Source organism: Hyaena hyaena, unplaced genomic scaffold, assembly GCF_003009895.1.
Source record: "Hyaena hyaena isolate Hyena2069 unplaced genomic scaffold, ASM300989v1 scaffold_80, whole genome shotgun sequence".
Taxonomy (NCBI): domain Eukaryota; kingdom Metazoa; phylum Chordata; class Mammalia; order Carnivora; family Hyaenidae; genus Hyaena; species Hyaena hyaena.
The window spans coordinates 390,936-409,633 of record NW_024080712.1 but is presented as its reverse complement, the minus strand read 5'-3'; the positions used below and the strand labels follow the sequence as shown (position 1 = coordinate 409,633).

At 44.0% G+C, this 18,698-nt stretch overlaps 1 protein-coding gene across 5 annotated transcripts in view; it reads right to left on the bottom strand.

Annotated features, from left to right (window-relative positions):
• OFD1 (OFD1 centriole and centriolar satellite protein) overlaps positions 1-18,526 on the bottom strand; it is a 47,546-nt gene extending 29,020 nt beyond the window's left edge. For 3 of the 5 annotated variants that reach the window (XM_039233884.1, XM_039233887.1, XM_039233888.1), the window contains exons 1-7: positions 18,238-18,437; positions 17,952-18,050; positions 13,830-14,030; positions 12,284-12,352; positions 12,171-12,201; positions 3,128-3,235; positions 310-446 (exon numbers count right to left, since the gene is read on the bottom strand). In XM_039233884.1, coding sequence (XP_039089815.1) covers positions 310-446; positions 3,128-3,235; positions 12,171-12,201; positions 12,284-12,352; positions 13,830-14,030; positions 17,952-18,050; positions 18,238-18,360 — 768 coding nt within the window. In that variant the 5' untranslated portion in view covers positions 18,361-18,437. The other 2 variants (XM_039233886.1, XM_039233885.1) reach the window with 2 other exon arrangements.
• Between the last annotated feature and the right edge of the window lie 172 nt (positions 18,527-18,698).

Here is an 18,698-nt window from a genome sequence, read left to right as displayed (position 1 = left end):
CCCCTTATACCGAAGAGTAGGATTATCACATTCATTAGTAAAGATTCTATAGATTTCCCCCTTATACCGAAGAGTAGGACATCCTGGGATGTGTGGGTGGCTCAATTGGTTAAACATCTGCCTCTTGATTTTGGCCCAGTTCATGATCTCAGGGTTCGTGAGCTCAAGCCCCGAGTCAGGCTCTGTGCTGACAGCCTGGAGCCTGCTTCGGATTCTCTCTCACCCTCTCTCTGCCCCTCCCCTGCTTATAGTCACTCTCAAAATAAAAAAAGACATTCAAGACAAGCACAGCAACAAGATACAGCTTACCTTTTGACACATTTCTGCCCTTAACTGCTGTTCGATTTCTCTCTTATATTCACTTAACTTTATTTCTAAGGATTCTAATTTTGGACGCTGAGGATAAGCACCTGCAAATTGATCGTCAATAAGCTGAAGCTTCTCTGCTGTTAAAAAAAAAAAAACACAGGGAGAGGAACTTAACAGAGGACCAATCGGGAGAAGAAGGGGGGAAATGGTGGGGGAAAGGGAGAGAGGCAAACCATGAGAGACTCTTGAATGCTGACAAAAACTGAGGACTGATGGATGTGGGGGGGTGGGGGGATGGGCATGGAGGAGGGCACTTGTGGGGATGAGCACTGGGTGTTATGTGGAAACTAATTTGACAAACTATTTGTAAAACAAAAAACAAAAAAAACACAGGGAATTAGGATAGGGAACTGCAGTCAGGTGAGCAAGAGGCCGGAGTTCTGTTCAAAAGCCAAGAGTATATTTAGGGGACACAGTAGGGACATCTGCAATTTACTCTGAAACACCATAAAATGATGATGGATTCATGGATAGGACCGATAAGCGATCAGGCAAGTAGAATACAAATTTCCCGGGAAAGTCTGGGGATACGAGTGTTCACTGTACAATGGTTTCAACCCTTCCTTACGTTGGAGATTTTCATCATCCAGCGTCAGGGGAAAAGAAAGCAAAGAGCGCAATTTAAGTCAGAAAACACTGGCCTCTCTTGCCAGTCCCGAAGTGCCAAGGCAGAGAGTGCTTTTTATCGGACTTTGGTTCAAGTCCACTCATACGTTCAAAACACAGACCTGAAAATAAATCACAGATCACGTATTTCAACTCCTCTGCTTTACAGAGAAGGAAGCAGAAGCCCATACAGTTCAAGGGAGTCCCAGAGGGCTGAGCAAGCGTGTAAGGGCCCGGCTGGAATTGCAGGCAGGTGTGCTGACGGCATCTCTCTCCAGGGCTCTCTCCAGCAGGCCCCCAGTCCCCTAATAGCCGCGCAGCAATGTGACCCGTGAGGCCCCCTGCACAGCTGGACCTTCAGGAGCAGCTCAGTCACCGGGAGCACCGTCACCGGGAGCACCAACGCCACCAGGAAGGATGCCCTGGAAACAGCGGCTGTGTCCATCTCTTCGGAGCACTTTCAACAGGTTTTCCATGTACTTTTCTGGATTTTCTAAATGCTGTCCACTACAGGACTCTCTGGCCACAGGTGGCCACTGAGGAGATGAAATGGGATCAGTTTGAACAGAGAGGTGCTCTAAGTGTAAAAGACACACCAGGTTTCAAGGACCGAGTATAGAAATTTTACGTAAAACAACCTCATTAATGTTTTTTATATTGATTACATGTTGGCATATTTTGGACCTAGTGGGTTAAATATATTAAATTCACCTTCCCTCCCCCATCCCATGGCTACTAGAAACTTAACAATTACACACGTGGCTCCTAGTACCAGACAGCACCTCTCTAGAGCAAACATATACCGTGTTCCCAATGGAATAAAACCTAGGCCAAAAGAAAGGGCTAAAAATTATAGACTTCTCTTCTTACAGGTTAGAAGTACTATTACTCCTTAAGACTCAGGAGGGGCCAGTTCATAGCAGCACTCTCAACAATAGCTAAAACATGGAAAGAGCCTAAGTGTCCATCCACGGACGAATGGATCAAGAGGATGTGGTTTATCTATACCATGGAATACTCCATGGCAATGAGAAACAATGAAATCTGGCCACGTGTAGCAACATGGATGGACCTTGAGGGTGTTATGCTGAGCAAAATAAGTCAGGCAGAGAAGGACAAATATCATATGTTTGCACGTACAGGAGGATTAGGAGGAACTTGACGGAGGAACAAGGGGGAGAAGAAGGGGGAAATGGTGGGGGAGAGGGAGAGAGGCAAACCATGAGAGACTCTTGAATGCTGACAAAAACTGAGGACTGATGGATGTGGGGGGGAGGGAGGATGGGCATGGAGGAGGGCACTTGTGGGGATGAGCACTGGGTGTTATGTGGAAACTAATTTGACAATAAACTATTTGTAAAAAAAAAAAAAAAAAAATTTCCAAAAGGCAAAAAAAAAAAAAAAAAAAAAAAATCCCCAAAAGAAAAAAAAAAAAAAAAAAAAAAAAAAGACTCCGGAGGGGCCAAAGAAATGGATTCATCACATAATTTTAGAAAATCTGGACTCTAGGGGCGCCTGGGTGGCTCAGGCGGTTAGACATCTGACTTCAGCTTAGGTCGTGATCTACCGGTTTGTGAGTTTAAGCCCCGTGTCGGGTTCTGTGTGGACAGCTGGGAGCCTGGAGCCTGCTTTGGACTGTGTCTCCCTCTGTCTCTCTGCCTCTCCCCTGCTCATGCTCTGGCTCTCAGACAAAAACATTTTTTTTTTTAATTAAAAAAACAAAACGTGGAGTCCACCACCACTTCTGACCCAGACTGTTTCCAAGTTGTGCTGCCTCTGGGCACCCTCGTCTGCCCCACTCTAAACAACCGCTACGCCGCTGACTTCTCTAGTTCTCTGCCGTGCAAGTGGTCAAGGATCTCCTCACTCAGTGGCTGTGAACTCAAGTGAGAGGAGACACAGGGAAGAACCTCCCAGGTACGAGAGGTTGAACCCCACACACAGAGCAGAGCGCAGGCCTGCGGAGAGGGGAGCGCGCAGCGCAGTGAGCGGCTCAGGTCGCATCCTGCAAGGCTTCCGGAGGCGGCGGGCACCTGTGCCACCCGCAGGTCCCACCCCTCCCAGGCAGGGAGCACACACAGCCAGTCAGTTCATTTCCTTCATTTTGGGAGAAGACGAAACAATTAAAATTCTGAAAGAAAGCTACACGTACCAAGTGAGTCTTTGCCAGGAAACGCTGAACTTGTCTGCGTTTCCACATCACAGCTGGCTCGGGACTGGTGATATTCGGCCACTTCCCTTAAAAACTGCAGGAGAAAACCTACGAGACACAAAGCGTGTAATATAGTTTTGCCACGTAACTTTTTTCCTTAAACCATTGCATCAACCCTGTTACTAGGATCTTGGTCTTCAAATATTACCCTTTTTTACATTCTACATCTTTTAAGAATAATTTCTAAGGAACGGCCTTTGCTAACATGGCACAAAACCTAGAAGCCATAAGGAGATTAATCAATCTAACAACCTAAGAATTAGAAACCTATATGGCATGAAATGAAGTCAAAACACAAGTGATACACTGAGACAAAAATACTTGCGAGGATATGGAGACAGAGGAGTAATTTTCCTAATATCAGAGAGCTCTTACATGTCAGAAAGAAATGGAAAAATCAGACAACACATGGACAAAGTTTACACAAAAAAATTGTCTGTCAAATAAACAGGATATAAACATGTTGGTGGGAATGCAAACTGGTGCAGCCACTCTGGAAAACAGTGGGGAGGTTCCTCAAAAAAACTAAAAATTAAACTACCCTATGGCCCAGTAATTGCACTACTAGGTATTTATTCAAAGGATACAAAAATGCTGATGCATAGAGGGACATGCACCCCAATGTTTATAGCAGTGCTTTCAACGACAGCCAAATTATGCAAAGAGCCCATATATCCATCAACTGATAAAATGGATTAAGATGGAATATTACTTGGAGATCAAAAAGAATGAAATCTTGCCATGTGCAACAACATGGATGGAACTAGAGTGTATTATACTAAGCACAAGGAGTCAGAGTCAAATATCATATGATTTCACTCGTGGAATTTAAGAAACACAACAAATGAACATTGGAGAAGGGAAGGAAAAAGAAGATAAAAACAGAGGGAGACGAACCTTAAGAGACTTTTTTTTAAAAGTTTATGTTGAGAGAGAAAGTGTGAGCGGGGCAGAGAGAGAATATCCCCAGCGGGCTGCACACTGTCAGTGCAGAGCCAGATGTAGGGCTCGAATTCACAAACTGTGAGATGATGACCGGAGCTGAAACCAAGAGTCAGATGCTTAACCAACCGACTGACCGAGCCACCCAGGCACCCCAAGACTTTTTTTTAATGTTTATTTTTGAGAGAGACATGGCTCAAGCAGGGCAAGGGGCAGAGAGAGGGAGACAGAATTCCAAGCGGGCTCCATACCTTCAGCACAGAGCCCAACGTGGGGCTTGATCTCACAACAGGAAGGTCCTGACCTTAGCCAAAATCCAGCGTGGGACGCTTAACCGACTGAGCCACCAAGTGCCCCACCATAAGAGACTCTTAAAGACGGAGAATTGAAGGTTGCTGGAGGGGAGAGGAGTGGCGGGATGGGCTAAATGGGGGATGGGCATTAAGGAGGGCACTTGTTGGGATGAGCACTAGGTGTCATATGCAAGCGATGAATCACTGGGTTCTACTCCTGAAATCAATACTACAAACTATGTTAACTAACTTCAATTTAAATAAATAAAGTTTTAAAAATAAAGGCCATATTAAAAAAACAGTAAGATCTTACTCAACGGTAAAAACCTGAGAGCTTCTCCTCAAGATGAGGACAGACAAGGTGTCCCCTCTCACCACTTTTACTCGACATGGCACTGGCAGTCCTTGCCACAGCCAGCGGACAAAAAACCCATCCCAATTGGGAACGAAGAAGTAAAACCATCACTGTTTGCAGGTAACATGACAGTATGTACAGAAAACTCCAAAGACGCCACCAAAAAAAACAAAACAAAAAAAAACCAAAAACCCACTAGCACTGATAAATGAGTTCAGTAAAGTCACAAGATACAAAATTAACCTACAAAAATCTGCTGCATGTCAATACAGCAATAATGAAGTAGCCAAAGAAAGCCATTTACCACTGCACCAAAAACAACACACCTAGAAATAAACTCATCCAAGGAGCTGAAAGACCTATACTGTGAAAACTCTACAACACTGATGAAAGAAACTGAAGACGACACAAGCAGAGAATATTCTGTGCTCGTGGACAGAGAGAACCAGTAGGGGTAACATGTCCCTACTACCCTAAGTACCCTACAGCCTCAATGCAATCTCCATCAAAATACCAACAGCACTTCCCACGGAACTAAGACTCTACTAAAATTCATCCGGAACCACAAAAGACCCCCAAGGAGCCAAAACCACCTTGAGGAAGAACAAAGCTGGAGGAACCCCAACTCCTGACTGCAAGATGCGCTACAAAGCTGTCGTAATCAAAACAGTAAGGTGCTGACATGACACCAGACACACAGATGAGTGGAAGAGGAGAGCTAGCCCAGAAACACACCCACGCGTATGGGGTCAATTAATCTACAACAAAGGAGGCAAGAATACACATCAGGGGGATAAAGCAGTCTCTTCAGCAAATGGGGTTGGGCAAACTGGACCGTTACATGCAAAACAATAAAACTGACCACTTTTCTTACCCTATACAAAAAAAAAAAAAAAAAAAAAAAAAAAAAAAAAAAAAAAAAAAAAAAAAAAAAAAAAAAAAAAAAAAAAAAAAAAAAAAAAAAAAAAACGCTCAACATGAAATAAAGTCCTAAATCTGAGCACTGAAACCATAAAAATCCTAGAAGAAAACATAGACAGTAATATCGCTGACATAACTATCAATACATTTTTCTAGATTGGTCTCCTCAGGAGACCTCCGAAGGAAACCAAAACAAAAACTATCAGAACTACAAAATAAAGAGCTGTTGCACAGGAAAAAAAAAAAATCGTCAACAAAAGCAAAAGGACATATACAACACAAAAAACCAACCTGATAAATGAGCTAAGAACCCGAATACACATTTTTTCCAAAGACATTCAAATGTCAACAAGCCCACGAAAGAGGCTGAACATCACTCCTCATTAAGGAAATGCATATCAAAACCACAAGGAGGCATCCCCTCACACCTGTCAGAATGGCTAAAATCAAAAACATCAGAAACTAATGCTGGCGAGGATGTGGAGAAACAGGCACTGCTGGTGGGAATGCAAACTGGTGCAGCCACTGTGGAAAACAGTATGGAGGTTCCTCAAAAAATTAAACTAGGAGCGCCTGTGTAGCTCAGTTGATTTTGGCTCAGGCCATGATCTCACAGTTGTGAGATCGAGCCTCCCACTGGGCTCCACACTCGGTGTGGAGGGAGCCTGCTTGGGATTCTCTCTCTCCCTCTGTCCCTCCCCTGCTCACATGTACTCGCATGCTCACTCTCAAAAAAGATTTGGAATTACCATATGATCCAGGAATTCCACTACTGGGTATTTATGCAAAGAAAACAAAAACACTAATTTGAAAAGACATATGAACCCCTATATTTTACAGCAGCATTATTTACAACGGGCAAGGTATGGCAGTAATGGAAGTGTCCGTCAAAAGATGACAGGATAAAGGATATGTGGTATTTGTGTGTGCACGCATGGACACACACACAATGGAATGATCACTCGGCCATAAAAGAATGAAAACGGGAAACCTGGGTGGCTAAGTGACTTCAGCTCATGATCTCAGAGTTTGTGAGTTCAAGCCCCGCATCAGGCTCTGTGCTGACAGCTCAGAGCCTAAAGCCTGCTTCAGATGCTGTGTCTGCCTCTCTCTCTGCCCCTCCCCTGCTCACACTCTCTCCTTCAAAAATAAACTTTTAAAAAATTAAAAATAAAAATAAAAAAAGAATGAAATCTTGCCATTTGCAATAACACAGATGGAACTGCAGGGCATAACACGAAGCACTGTGTCAGAGAAAGACAATTATCACAGGACTTAACTGACATGTGGGATTTAAGAAACAAATGGAGAAACAGAAAAAAGGCACAGACTCAAATACAGAGACCTGGTGGCTGCCAGAGAGGAGGTGGCAGGAGATGGATGAGAAACTAACAGAACACCACATTAATCACGCTTGAATAAAAAGTAACCAAACACTCATTTAATGGAATACATAGCAGTTAATATGAACAAACCGATGCTAATATAGTGTGAATCAATCTCAATGTTGAAAGAAGCCATACTCAGAATTACACTGTAGGACTCCACTGTACATAAAGTGTAAAAAACAGACAACAATCTACGGGGCCAGACAGGAGAACAGGGATTGTGACTAGGTAATAGGGAAGGTGTGGTGATCGGGCGGGAGACAAGGGGAGTTTCTGGGACGCTGTATGGTTCTAGTTCTGGTGGTGGGAGGGATTTCCTGGGTGTATTTTTTTTTTTTGACAGTTTATCAAGCTATGCATTTCTGATTTCTGCATTGTGTATTATTCTATCTCAATTACAAATGTACTGAAAAATATCGACATTCCACACCATCAGAGGCTAGGGAAGGGGGTGGGTGGGTGCAACAGCCACCTGGTACAGCAGAGAGCACACACAGCAATTTCCAATGAAGTTCTTCATCTAATACGGGTGTGGTTCACGGTGCCCTAAAACCATTACCCTACTGACGTCAAAGATTCCTACCACAGACCCCCACGCGTAAAGATAAAATGAACAAGTTTGAAATGTTGCAAGAATTACCAAAACGTGACACAGTTGGAAAAGTGGCACCGATGGACTTGCTGGACCCAGGGTTGCCACAAACCTTCCATTTGTAAAACCCGCAGTAGCTGCCAAGTGCAAGCAAGTGAAGCGGGAGAAAATGAGGCCCATCTGCACGGTCAGTGCTGCCAGGGGAGTGGGGGGAAATGCACGCCCCTTCACCGGGCAGGGCTCGCCGGGGTTTGCTAATGTCCCAACACACCTGCCCACCCCCGGCCTAGTCATTCCACCTCCGTAAGTGTGCACAGCTAGACTTGCACAGGCACACGCAGCGGACTCCGCCCACCAACGGCGTCCACCAGCAAAACACAGTCAAACAAGGAAATCTCCACCAATGGGGGTTAAACACTGTCTTTAAAATAATTAGATTGAGGCCACAGTTATAAAAGATACGTTGATGAATAAAGTACACTGCAAAATAGGATCTACAACAGGATGCCATTTTAGGAGTAGACATGCTTTACTCCTATACACAGACCTGCACATTCACAAACTAAATTCAGGTAGGGCAAACAAAGTATTTATCGTAGTTATCAGTGGAAATGGAGATCAGAGAACATGGGCAGCAATCTTCTCCTTCCTTCCACCCTATCTTTCCGAATAGCTCAAAACTCTTTTTAACCAGGAATATAAATTATTTTAGAAGTTTTTAGTGTTTGGGGCATGAGTAACTCAGTCGGTTAGGCGACCGACTTCAGCTCCAGTAGCTCGAAGGTTCTCGAGTTCCAGCCCCGCGTCGGGCTCTGCACCGACAACTCAGAGCCTGGAGCCTGCTTTGGATTCTGGGTCTCCCTCCCTCCCTGCCCCTCTCCTGCTCAGGCTCAGTGTGTCAGTCTCTCTCTCTCAAAAATAAATACACTTTAAGAAGTCAGAAGCTTTAGGGTCTTCCCACAGTTGAAAGGACTCAGCTTCTGCATGAACCAAGTTAAAGGTCTCCCCCTCCCCCCACCGGTTTTTCTGAAGATTTTAAGATCTGGTTTTTATTTCCTCTAATTAGACGTACACTCTGCTCTTTCATTCCTTGCTTGCCATCCTCTCTGGCTTAGCCGCTGATCGTCTCCTGACCTTTCTCCTAGCCAGCATCTTCTCTCTGCACACGTTCCGATACTGTTCTGCTCAAGCACATCTGCTCTGCCTCTACGGACAAGGTAGAGGCCACAGGAATGTTCTCGGAGACGCTGCAGATCATCTTTTGCGAGGTGCCCTCCCCCCTAGGGGTCACGAGGGCACCGGTTCCCAGGTCTGCAGGACTTCTCCCGTCCCCTCCTCACGCACATATCCCTCTGGAAAGGACTGCTTCGGTCTCCTTTGTTCAACTGTTCGAGCTTTGGCCCTTGGGAGCTCCTTCACAGCGCCTTTTTTCCCTTTATTAAGCATTTCCTCACGTCTGGCATTAGATGGCGCTCCAGGCTCCTCTTGCGTACTCCCTGCCCAGTCCTAAAATCAGCCATTGCTCCAGGGAGCCCTGGTTCCTCTTACTGTGGAATGGCCTTGGAAACCAAGTCTTAGTGTTCCAAAGTGGGCACTAGGTGTGCACACTGTGACTGGGGGGTCCTGGCTTCTGGGCCCTCTAGGCCCAGGAAATGTGGGTGTTCTACTAACCTGTGCAGACACACAGCTCTATCGAGCTCTCTCTGTATCCTCTGCAACTATATTAAGCTAAACCTGAGCTCATACTGAGGGCTCCAACAACCATTACCACATGGATCATTCAAGCCTCCCCACCTCATTCATCTGTAAAATCGCACTCAAACAGGGAGAAACTTGGCTCTCCCCTCTCCTATCCATTTGTTAATGGTCCAATTCCAGCATCCATGTAGAATGGTTTCAGAGCTGCTAACCAGTACCCCCAGGAGAAATAGCTATCACTGCGAATACAGTGCCTACGTGCAGTTTCTTCTGCCTTCAGTCTTACCGTCTTCATTTTCGAGGTCGGTGAGCTCAGCGTTTTTTCTTCCCCGTCCCCTCCAGGGAGCTTAGAACAGGCTGTTTTGTCACTGTCTGCAGTCCATCCCGGGCCACCTGACCTCCCAAATTTGCATCGGTAAGCTTCACCCTTTGTGCCAGGAGGTTCTACAGGCTCTGACCAGTATCTAGTGCTATAGATCCTACCACTATCACACAAAACACATTCACCTGAAACATTCCCCGTGCTTCACCTATTCAACCTTACACACCCCCATCCCTCCCAATCCCTGGCAACCACTGATACACTCAGCGGCTCTACAGTTCTGCCTTCTTCAGAACATTGTATACAGGAAATCTAGTATATGATACAGACCAGCCCCTTCACTAAGAATATACATTTAAAGGTAATTTGTATTTTTGCATGGACAGTGCAGAATACCGTCATCAAAATACTCATTACTGTTCCCCTCTCTGGATGTACTACAGCTTGGTTACCTATTCTCTTACTCAAGGACATTTTGATTGCTCCCAATTTCTGGCAGTCACAATAAAGCTGCTACAAACATTCCTATCTGGGTATCTGTGGGGACCGAAGTTTTCAAATCAGTTGGGTAAAAACCTAGGAGCATCCTGTTGGATGGTAAGACTCTGCTTAGCTTTGGGAGCAACCACCCATCTCTCAAAGTGGTTATGCCATTTCTTAACATCCCTGCAGGCCCCAAGTTTCCTTCCAAAAAAGTTAAGCTACAGATACCCGCCATATACTGGAGGCGTGTGCTGTCCGATACGACCACTCTTCATGTGTGGCCATGGGAGTTTAAAATTCAGTTCTTTAGTCCCACTAGCCACATTTCCTATGTCCGATACCACACATGGCTAGTGGCTACCTTATCAGACAGCACAAGTATAGACATTCCCGTCGCTATGGGAGATTTACATTCAACAGTACTGCCTCGGCATACGTCATACAGGGTCACTCACCACACTGCCCTTCAGTACGGACGGCCCACTGCGCAGGCACTCGAGTGCCTTGTGACCCGATCTAGGCCTCCTCTGCTAACAGGACCCTCAAGAGACTGGGCAATTCAGTCATAGTCTGATGGTTGGCAGAGAAAACACTCAAATGTTTGCTGAATGCCAAGTTCTAAATGGATGCCCGGCTGGGGATGGTAGCAATGCTGCCAAGAGACAAACTCCAGAGGCACACCAACACAAAAGGGCCGTTACGTCCCATTACAGGGTATTCGGGAGACCTGAATAACACATATTACAGGCAATCTGCCAGCTCAACTTCATGTTACAAAGTCCGTAGTCAAGTCTAGCCCAGGGTCTGTACCCGATGCAGTTACGGAATGGCCTCTATGACACTTATTATCAGGGTCAAAATTAGAGCGATTTACCAGGCCCATATACACACTTAAAAATATTTATGTAATACTTATTTCCAACCAGGTATTTCACTTTCTAAGCAAATGTTAATGATCTGTAAATTGTACTTCATAGATTTGTACTTTATACAGGGGGAGATACAGGATACAAAAGATACCTAGCCTTAACATTGTTAGTTTGGGTGTGTGGAAATGTTCCCAACAGTGGGGATCTCTACAGAAAGCGGCTTTCAGATCATCTGTAGGGTTTTATCAGCTACTGTCTGTAGTGTTTGTTTTGGTTTGGGTTTTTTTTGAGTATCTAAGAGCAATTAAGATGACTGAAATGTGGAGAAGTGATCCACATTGGTCAAAATAGACACATCATTTTATTTATTTAAAAGCTGAGGGGCGCCTGGGTGGCTTAGTCGGTTAAGCGTCCGACTTTCGCTTAGGTCATGATCTCGCGGTTCGTGGGTTCGAGCCCCGCGTCGGGCTCTGTGCTGACTGCCAGCTCGGAGCCTGGAGCCTGTTTCAGTCTATGACTCCCTCTCTCTCTGACCCTCCCCTGCTCACGCTGTCTCTCTCTCTCTCTCCTAGAAATAAATAAAAAAAAAAACATTAAAAAAAAAAATAATAAAAGCTGAGAGGGGTGCCTGGGTGGCTCAGTTGGTTAAGCACCAGACTTCAGCTCAGGTCATGATCTCACAGTTCGGGAGTTCAAGCTCCATGTCGGGCTCTGTGCTGACAGCTCAGAGACTGGAGCCTGCTTCAGATTCTGGGTCTCCTCCTCTCTCTGCCCCTCCCCTGCTTGTGCACACTCTGTCTCAAAAATAAACATTAAAAATATATTTAAAAAAAAAAGCTAAGATATGGTGGCACCAGGCTGGCTCAGTTGGTGGGAGGGTGCCACTCCTGATATCTGGGTTTTAAGCTCAAGCCCCATGTCAGGTGTAGAGATTACTTAGGGGGGAAAAAAAAAGAAAGAAAGAAAATCTTAAAAAATAAGAGGTATTGTCACAGCACATAAAATCAAATTCAAATTAAATTCCTTACTCTTAACCCTCAAGAGGATTACTTTCAGAGTTTTACAGGAGAAAGTACATGACAAAAATGTTCCTGTTTTCTACATATATGAAGGCTCCTACCTTTTTTGTTTTCGTTATCAAATCCTGAAATCTGTTAAAACAAAATATTTTACTTTAATTCAACTGTTCAGTTATAATCGACAAAGCAGGTTATAAAAACTAAACAATCCTACCAGTGATTTGTAGAGACTGGATTCAGGGTTGATTTTGAGGAGTTGTAATAGATCTTGTATAGTAAATACCTTAGGGAAAAAAAATTTAGTAGACATGTTTTTACACTGATGTTTAAATGATAAATTAGGACATTCCTGTAGTGTAAGAATCATGCTAACAATGTAAAATTGAAGGACTTTCTTATACTGTTGATAACCTATTCAAGTCCCAAGGATAAAATATTTTTCTCAATCACATATAACCTCCAAATACTTCACATCAAAAGATAATGGGTCTAACAGAAATGGTTAAGGCCTTACAGATTACAAGCACTCGTATCTGATAAAGCAACGAATACATGCGTGAATTCCAGGGTCTTTCAATTGCAGTCAAGTTTTTAAAATACTACTGCTTCAAAATGTCAAGTTTTACTGTCTTTACATCAATGACTAACAAAAGCATACCTAAAATAGTTTTAAACAAACATTTTGGGCAGCTATTCTTAATCTGTACTTCTACTACAATTTACTACATTTAGTAGGACTTCCTTCAGCACACTAGTAGGATTGGTTTTCAATTCGTTTTCCTTAAAAGAAAATATCCTGCACAGCATTTTTGTAGTAAAAATCTTTAAGTATACGAGCTGGGTTAACTATTGCTGCAACAACTACGTAACTGACCATTACTCATGCAATCAGCAAAATGGTGAAATGTAATTAGAAACCTAAGGGCACCAAGCTGGCTCAGTCTGTAGAACATGTGACTCCTGTTCTTGGGGTGGGGACATCAAGCCTCATGTTAGGCACAGAGCTTAAACAAAAACAAAAACAAAAAAACAAAAAAACAGAGGCACCTGAGTGGCTCAGTTGGTTTAACATCCGACTTCAGCTCCTGTCATGATTTCACGATTTGATTCCTGGGTTTGAGCCCCATGTCTGGCTTTGTGCTGACAGCACAGAGCCTGCTTGGGATTCTCGGTCTTCCTCTCGGTCTGTCCCTCCCCTATGTGTGCATATGTGCACCCTCTCTCCCTCTCAAAAATAAACTTTAAGTAAAAAAGAACAGGGGCGCCTGGGTGGCTCAGTCGGTTAAGCGTCCGACTTCAGCTCAGGTCATGATCTCACGGTTCATGGGTTGGAGCTCCGCGTCGGGCTCTGTGCGGACAGCCAGCTCAGAGCCTGGGGCCTGCTTCAGATTCTGTGTCTCCTTCTCGCTCTGCCCCTCCCCAGCTCACACTCTGTCTCTCTCTCTCTCAAGAATAAATAAATAAAAAGGGTTAGCGGACTTCGTGGATCAGAAGACCAACTCCAGCTCCAAAACACTTAGTGATTCCGCACATCACCACTTTACCCAAGACTAATGGAGCTTCCGTGGAGTGGGTTAACGATAAACCATCAAATTTAGTACTTTGTTTCGTTACAGAACGAATGTAGGATGTGAACTCCAAGATGGAGAAGAAATGGACCTAGCTAGCCAAAGAATACTCAACTATTATGCGGCACTTAGTATTAGCTCAGAAAGCAGCTGGTAACAGAAAAATCAAAAACAGAAGAGTTAACACTTTACCTTTTCTGTGGCTAACCCAGTTTCCGGGAAGAAAACAGAAAGTGAATACTCATAGCCACATCTCTTCAAGTGATCTGCCACTAGAGAGTTAGAGGCGCCTATTAAGAGGGAGCTCCCTTCCATGGAAACGGACCGGGGCTGCAGCTCTCCTTTCAAGACAGGGTGCATCAATTCCTGAATCAGCTGCTTTCGGAGTTGCGTCTAGCTCAAACAAAAATGAAACGAGAAAAAACATTTTCAGCAGAATCGCTGCGCTGCAGGTATACAGGTTTGACACGTGAATTAGAATCCTCATTTCCAGAACAGTTCTAGATCCAGGACCCAAGGTTAGAAACCTTCCCCTATACGTGGTCTTACCCTGTGACTCAAGTAGCCCACGGGGTTCTGGATAAACAAGCTTGTTTTTTCACCAGCTTCCAAGCTAAACTGGTTGATAGCCTGAACGCATGCAGATTCTAACCTCACTTCCCCCAGAGCCCAGGTCAGCAGTTTGTTACCAGGCTATCAAGTAGAGGAGACCATTCTGCCCCTTTCTCACCTCTCTGTGGACTGTTGGAGAATATGAACATATTGGATAAATTGGCTAAAGTTCCCCAAAGGGAATCACATATGCAAGAGACAAATGAGTAAACCCCAAAACTTATTAAGATGTCCTTCTGCATACAGATGTAAATACATCAAGACACTAAAGTACAGGAATTTTCTCACATTTTTTAAGTGAGAAAATCAGGGTTCAAGTAGGTCATTTTCTCAAGGTTTTAACACTAACATTTATTTGGGTTTAAACAAAATTCCCTAAATTACTCAGGCTACTGGGTGTTTGTTCTCCTATATTTTGCAGAGCATCTGGAAACATACAATTGGGCTGAGCTTAAGAGTAAGCCGCCTTGGGGCGCCTGGGTGCCTCAGTGGGTTAGGCAATGGACTTCCGCTCAGGTAATGATCTCATGGTTCGTGGATTCGAGCCCCAGTCGGGCTCTGTGCTGACAGCTCAGAGCCTGGAGCCTGCTTCAGATTCGGTGTCTCCCTCTCTCTCTCTCTCTCTGCCTGTCCCCTAGTCGTGTACTATCCCTCTCAAAACAAAACAGACAGTAAGAAAAAAAAAAAGTATGTGCCATCTAGACTCCTGAGGTTCAGCAGTACATATTACCTAATGAATTCATAGACTAGAATACAAGAAACAAATGGAGTTCTTGTACTACTTCTATTCTTGAGCTTGAGGGTAGAATAGTATGTCATTACCCGTTATAGAACAGGACTTAGTATACATCCCAGGTCCCACAGTCAGACCAGACATTTATCCTGAACAGGATACACATGCCCACCCCACCTGGCACCACTCACGAATGGAGACAGGACGAGAGAAACTGTCGCATCCTCCACCAGTAAAATCTAGAGGTGATTTCATTAGATTTGTAACCTACTGACTAACAGATTTAGATCCAGCTTGATTAATACAATGGCTTAGGGTGTCTTGCACACAAGTACTGAAATAGGATCAAATCTGGAGGAGAGATGGAAGCAGAAAGTAAAATTAGGATGGGGGGAAAAAAAAAAAGGCACTACAGATGAATCCCCAGCTCAACCAACACAAAAGCAGGCCATCCAGCACTTGCTTGAAGGAATCCCCAAACTGGCTGGGGGCTTTTCAGCACCCCATGCGAAGAGGGTAATCCATTCACAGTTAATGTTCCTACAATAGAAGTACAATTACTGTGGATGGGGAAGAAAGAAGAGACTTGCGGATCCTCAGTACCACTCCCTCAGAAGTTAACACAGCAGGCTCAAAGTAAGGAAAAAGATTTGAAAAACTCCATTTAAGAGATCGGACTTTCTACTTCACCACAAATACAGATTCTTTTCAAACACCCAAGCGGTATGTAAATGAGGCCACTAAAAAATTTCAATGGATTGACTTTCTACTTCACCACAAATACAGATTCTTTTCAAACACCCAAGCGGTATGTAAATGAGGCCACTAAAAAATTTCAATGGATTTTAAGAATTAAAACTCACTCAGGCCCCAGTCACTGAACTGAGCAAGTAAAAATCTGTCTTCCCACTGGTAAGACTAACAGAATAACAGAACCTAACAGCCAGCTGCAAAAAAGGAAACCGTATTTCTATACTACGTTTGTAAAGTGAACAAGGCTAGCATAATGCTGATATAAAACCCAAACAAGGAGTGCTTAGGGGTAAGGAAAGATCAGTGAATGGTGACCATAGATATAAAATAAAACACCCTCAAATTGAATCCAGAAGTACAATTAAAGAAAATAGGTCATGGCCAAGACTCTAAGGACCATTCCACATTAGAAAGTACCCTAATGCACTATATACTATAGTTAATACCAAGTAGGTCAAAGAATTAACTGTAAAAAAAAAAAAAAAAAAAAAGCCTTTTTAAAAATAAAAAGTGTATATTCGTTCTTTTAATGAATAAGAACGGAGAACCGAGAATCAGCAACAAAAGAAATTACCAATAGATGTGGCCATATTAAAATTTTAACATCAAGATTTTTAGAACCAAATTAAAATTGAACACAGAAATAAAGTATTGCTGCAAAAAAAAAAAAAATGGAACAGAGGTTGAGTTTCTATTAAAAGACCTCTTATATGTTAAGAAAACACCCCTGGGGGGGAAAAATGGGCAAGGAACAGGAGTTGCCAATCCACAGAAAATATAGGAATATCCAGAAAATATGTGCAACCTCATTAATAATCAAAGGAATATTAAAATAAGGGTTTTCTGGGGCACCTGAGTGGCTCACGTGGTTGGGCGTCAAACTTCGGTTCAGGTCACGATCTCGCTGTTTCCGGGTTTGAGCCCCAAATCAGCCTGGAGCCTGTTTCGGATTCCGTGTCTGTCTCTCCCCCCACCCCACTCACACGGTCTCTTGCTCTCTCAAAAATAAATGTTTAAAGAAATTTTAAAAATAAAGGTTTTCCAAGGTTTAAAAAAGTATCATCATAACAATGAAGAAATAAGCAGTATCAAACTGCTGGTAGAACATACACTATTACAATCTTTCTATTCCAGAAAGAGACCCATATACCAAGAGCTTTAAAAATGCTCATGCTTTTGGGTCAGTAATGCCACTTAACCTATCCTAGGCCAAACAATGAGAGCTACAAATTGAAGGAATGTTCCACACCTGGGTAGAACATAAATCTTCAACAAGGGCCTACTACATAAATTACCCACACGTTCAAAACAAGCCTGGGGTCACTGACAATGAGGATTTCAAGGAACTTTAAAGGACACAGGAAAATGTTCACTATGTAATATTAGAAAGGAGGGGTGCCTGGCTGGCTCAGTTGGAGCGTGGGACTCTGGGTCTCTGGTTTGTGGTTTCGAGCCCTGCATCGGGTATGGAGATTACTTAAAAATAAAATCCTAAGGAAAAAAAAAAAGATACACAATTATGCTAATTAGTGGTTGCATCACAGATGACGTTTCTCTGTTTTTCTTTAATTTTCAGATGAATCTGAAGGTTGAAGTTACCACAACAACGAGGGAGGAAAATGTTTCAGAAAGCTCATCTTTCCGTAATTTGACATTTTAAATAAAAAATATACTTTTGAAACGCACACAATGAAAACATTTGAGCTAACCTTACTCCTCCCTGTTTATAGAGTGTGTAATAATATTTGCTGCCCAAATATTGATACATTTCAATCCATTTCAAGGAAGAAGTTTCTCATTCCCCAAATTATTCTTTGGTACTCAGTACACTTAGATGTTTCCCGTATGGTGTCAATATCTCTCATTCAAAAGTGAGTACTATTACAAAACCACGTCTTAATTCAGGACTTGCAAATTAGATTTATGAACCAAGTCCAACTTTACTAAAATGTGTTCATTTTATAAAGTTACCGGCTACTACCTTAATGTCAGCCTAGTAAACCTATTATTTGAGTATGCTCTTTCAAGAGGACTCCAACTCAACCGTTTTTCAAGACTCCTGGCTCCAGAACAAAGAGTTTTACAGGAACATAAAAATGTAATTCACCAATACAATCTATGTCCTAGTATTTTTAAAACCTAAGACGTGGATGTATTTAAAAGGGGACTTCCCGTTACAGATAAAGTTACTTAACAGACATGCCTAAAATGGGTACCTTGAGCGTGTCCAGTATACCTCGATCCTTAAACGTCTGGTATAGCTTTTTTCGCAGTTCATCCTGACTCATCACGTCAAATGTGGGGGGCATGGCGGACTGGAACAAAGAATGGTTACAGGTTACCTGGTGGGCAAATGAACCAGGAGTTTCTGAAATGAGACCAGTGGCCTCCGGGGAAACTTTACGAGGCCAAGCAGGGAGGAGGGGGAGAGAAGGAGCTGTAACGAAAACAAACAAGAGGCCAAGTTTCCGCCGGGCCCCGAGGGGAAGCTAGTGTGTGTACCTGAGACACCGGGTGCCGGCTTTTCCCCGAAGCCCCCCTCAGCCCGTGCTGCCTCGGCCCGAGTTCACAGTCGGCCCGAGCTGCAGGCTCAGGAAGAGGGGAATCCCTGCCTTCAGAGCCCATTCTGCCTGGGCGGCAGTCGGGAAGAACAAGACAGCTGAACGCTTTCCGTTGCCTCTCACTCTGAACCAGGAACTTTAGCAGAGACGCACTTCCTCCCTCTGCGGTTCTCACGGGTGGGCGGGGTCGCGGTCCACGCGCGACTTTCCCACGCAGCTGGAGGGCGGGGACCGGTAGTGAGGTAACAAGAGAAAACAGAACGACCAGAGTTCGCCAGGCTCCGCGCTGATCCCGCCCCTCAACGACGCCGCCAACCCAAACCGCCGTTGCCTGGAGAGCTACGGCGCACGCGCACTGCTGCCCAGTCCTCTGGCCGGAAGTTCCTCCCACTTCTCGTGAGA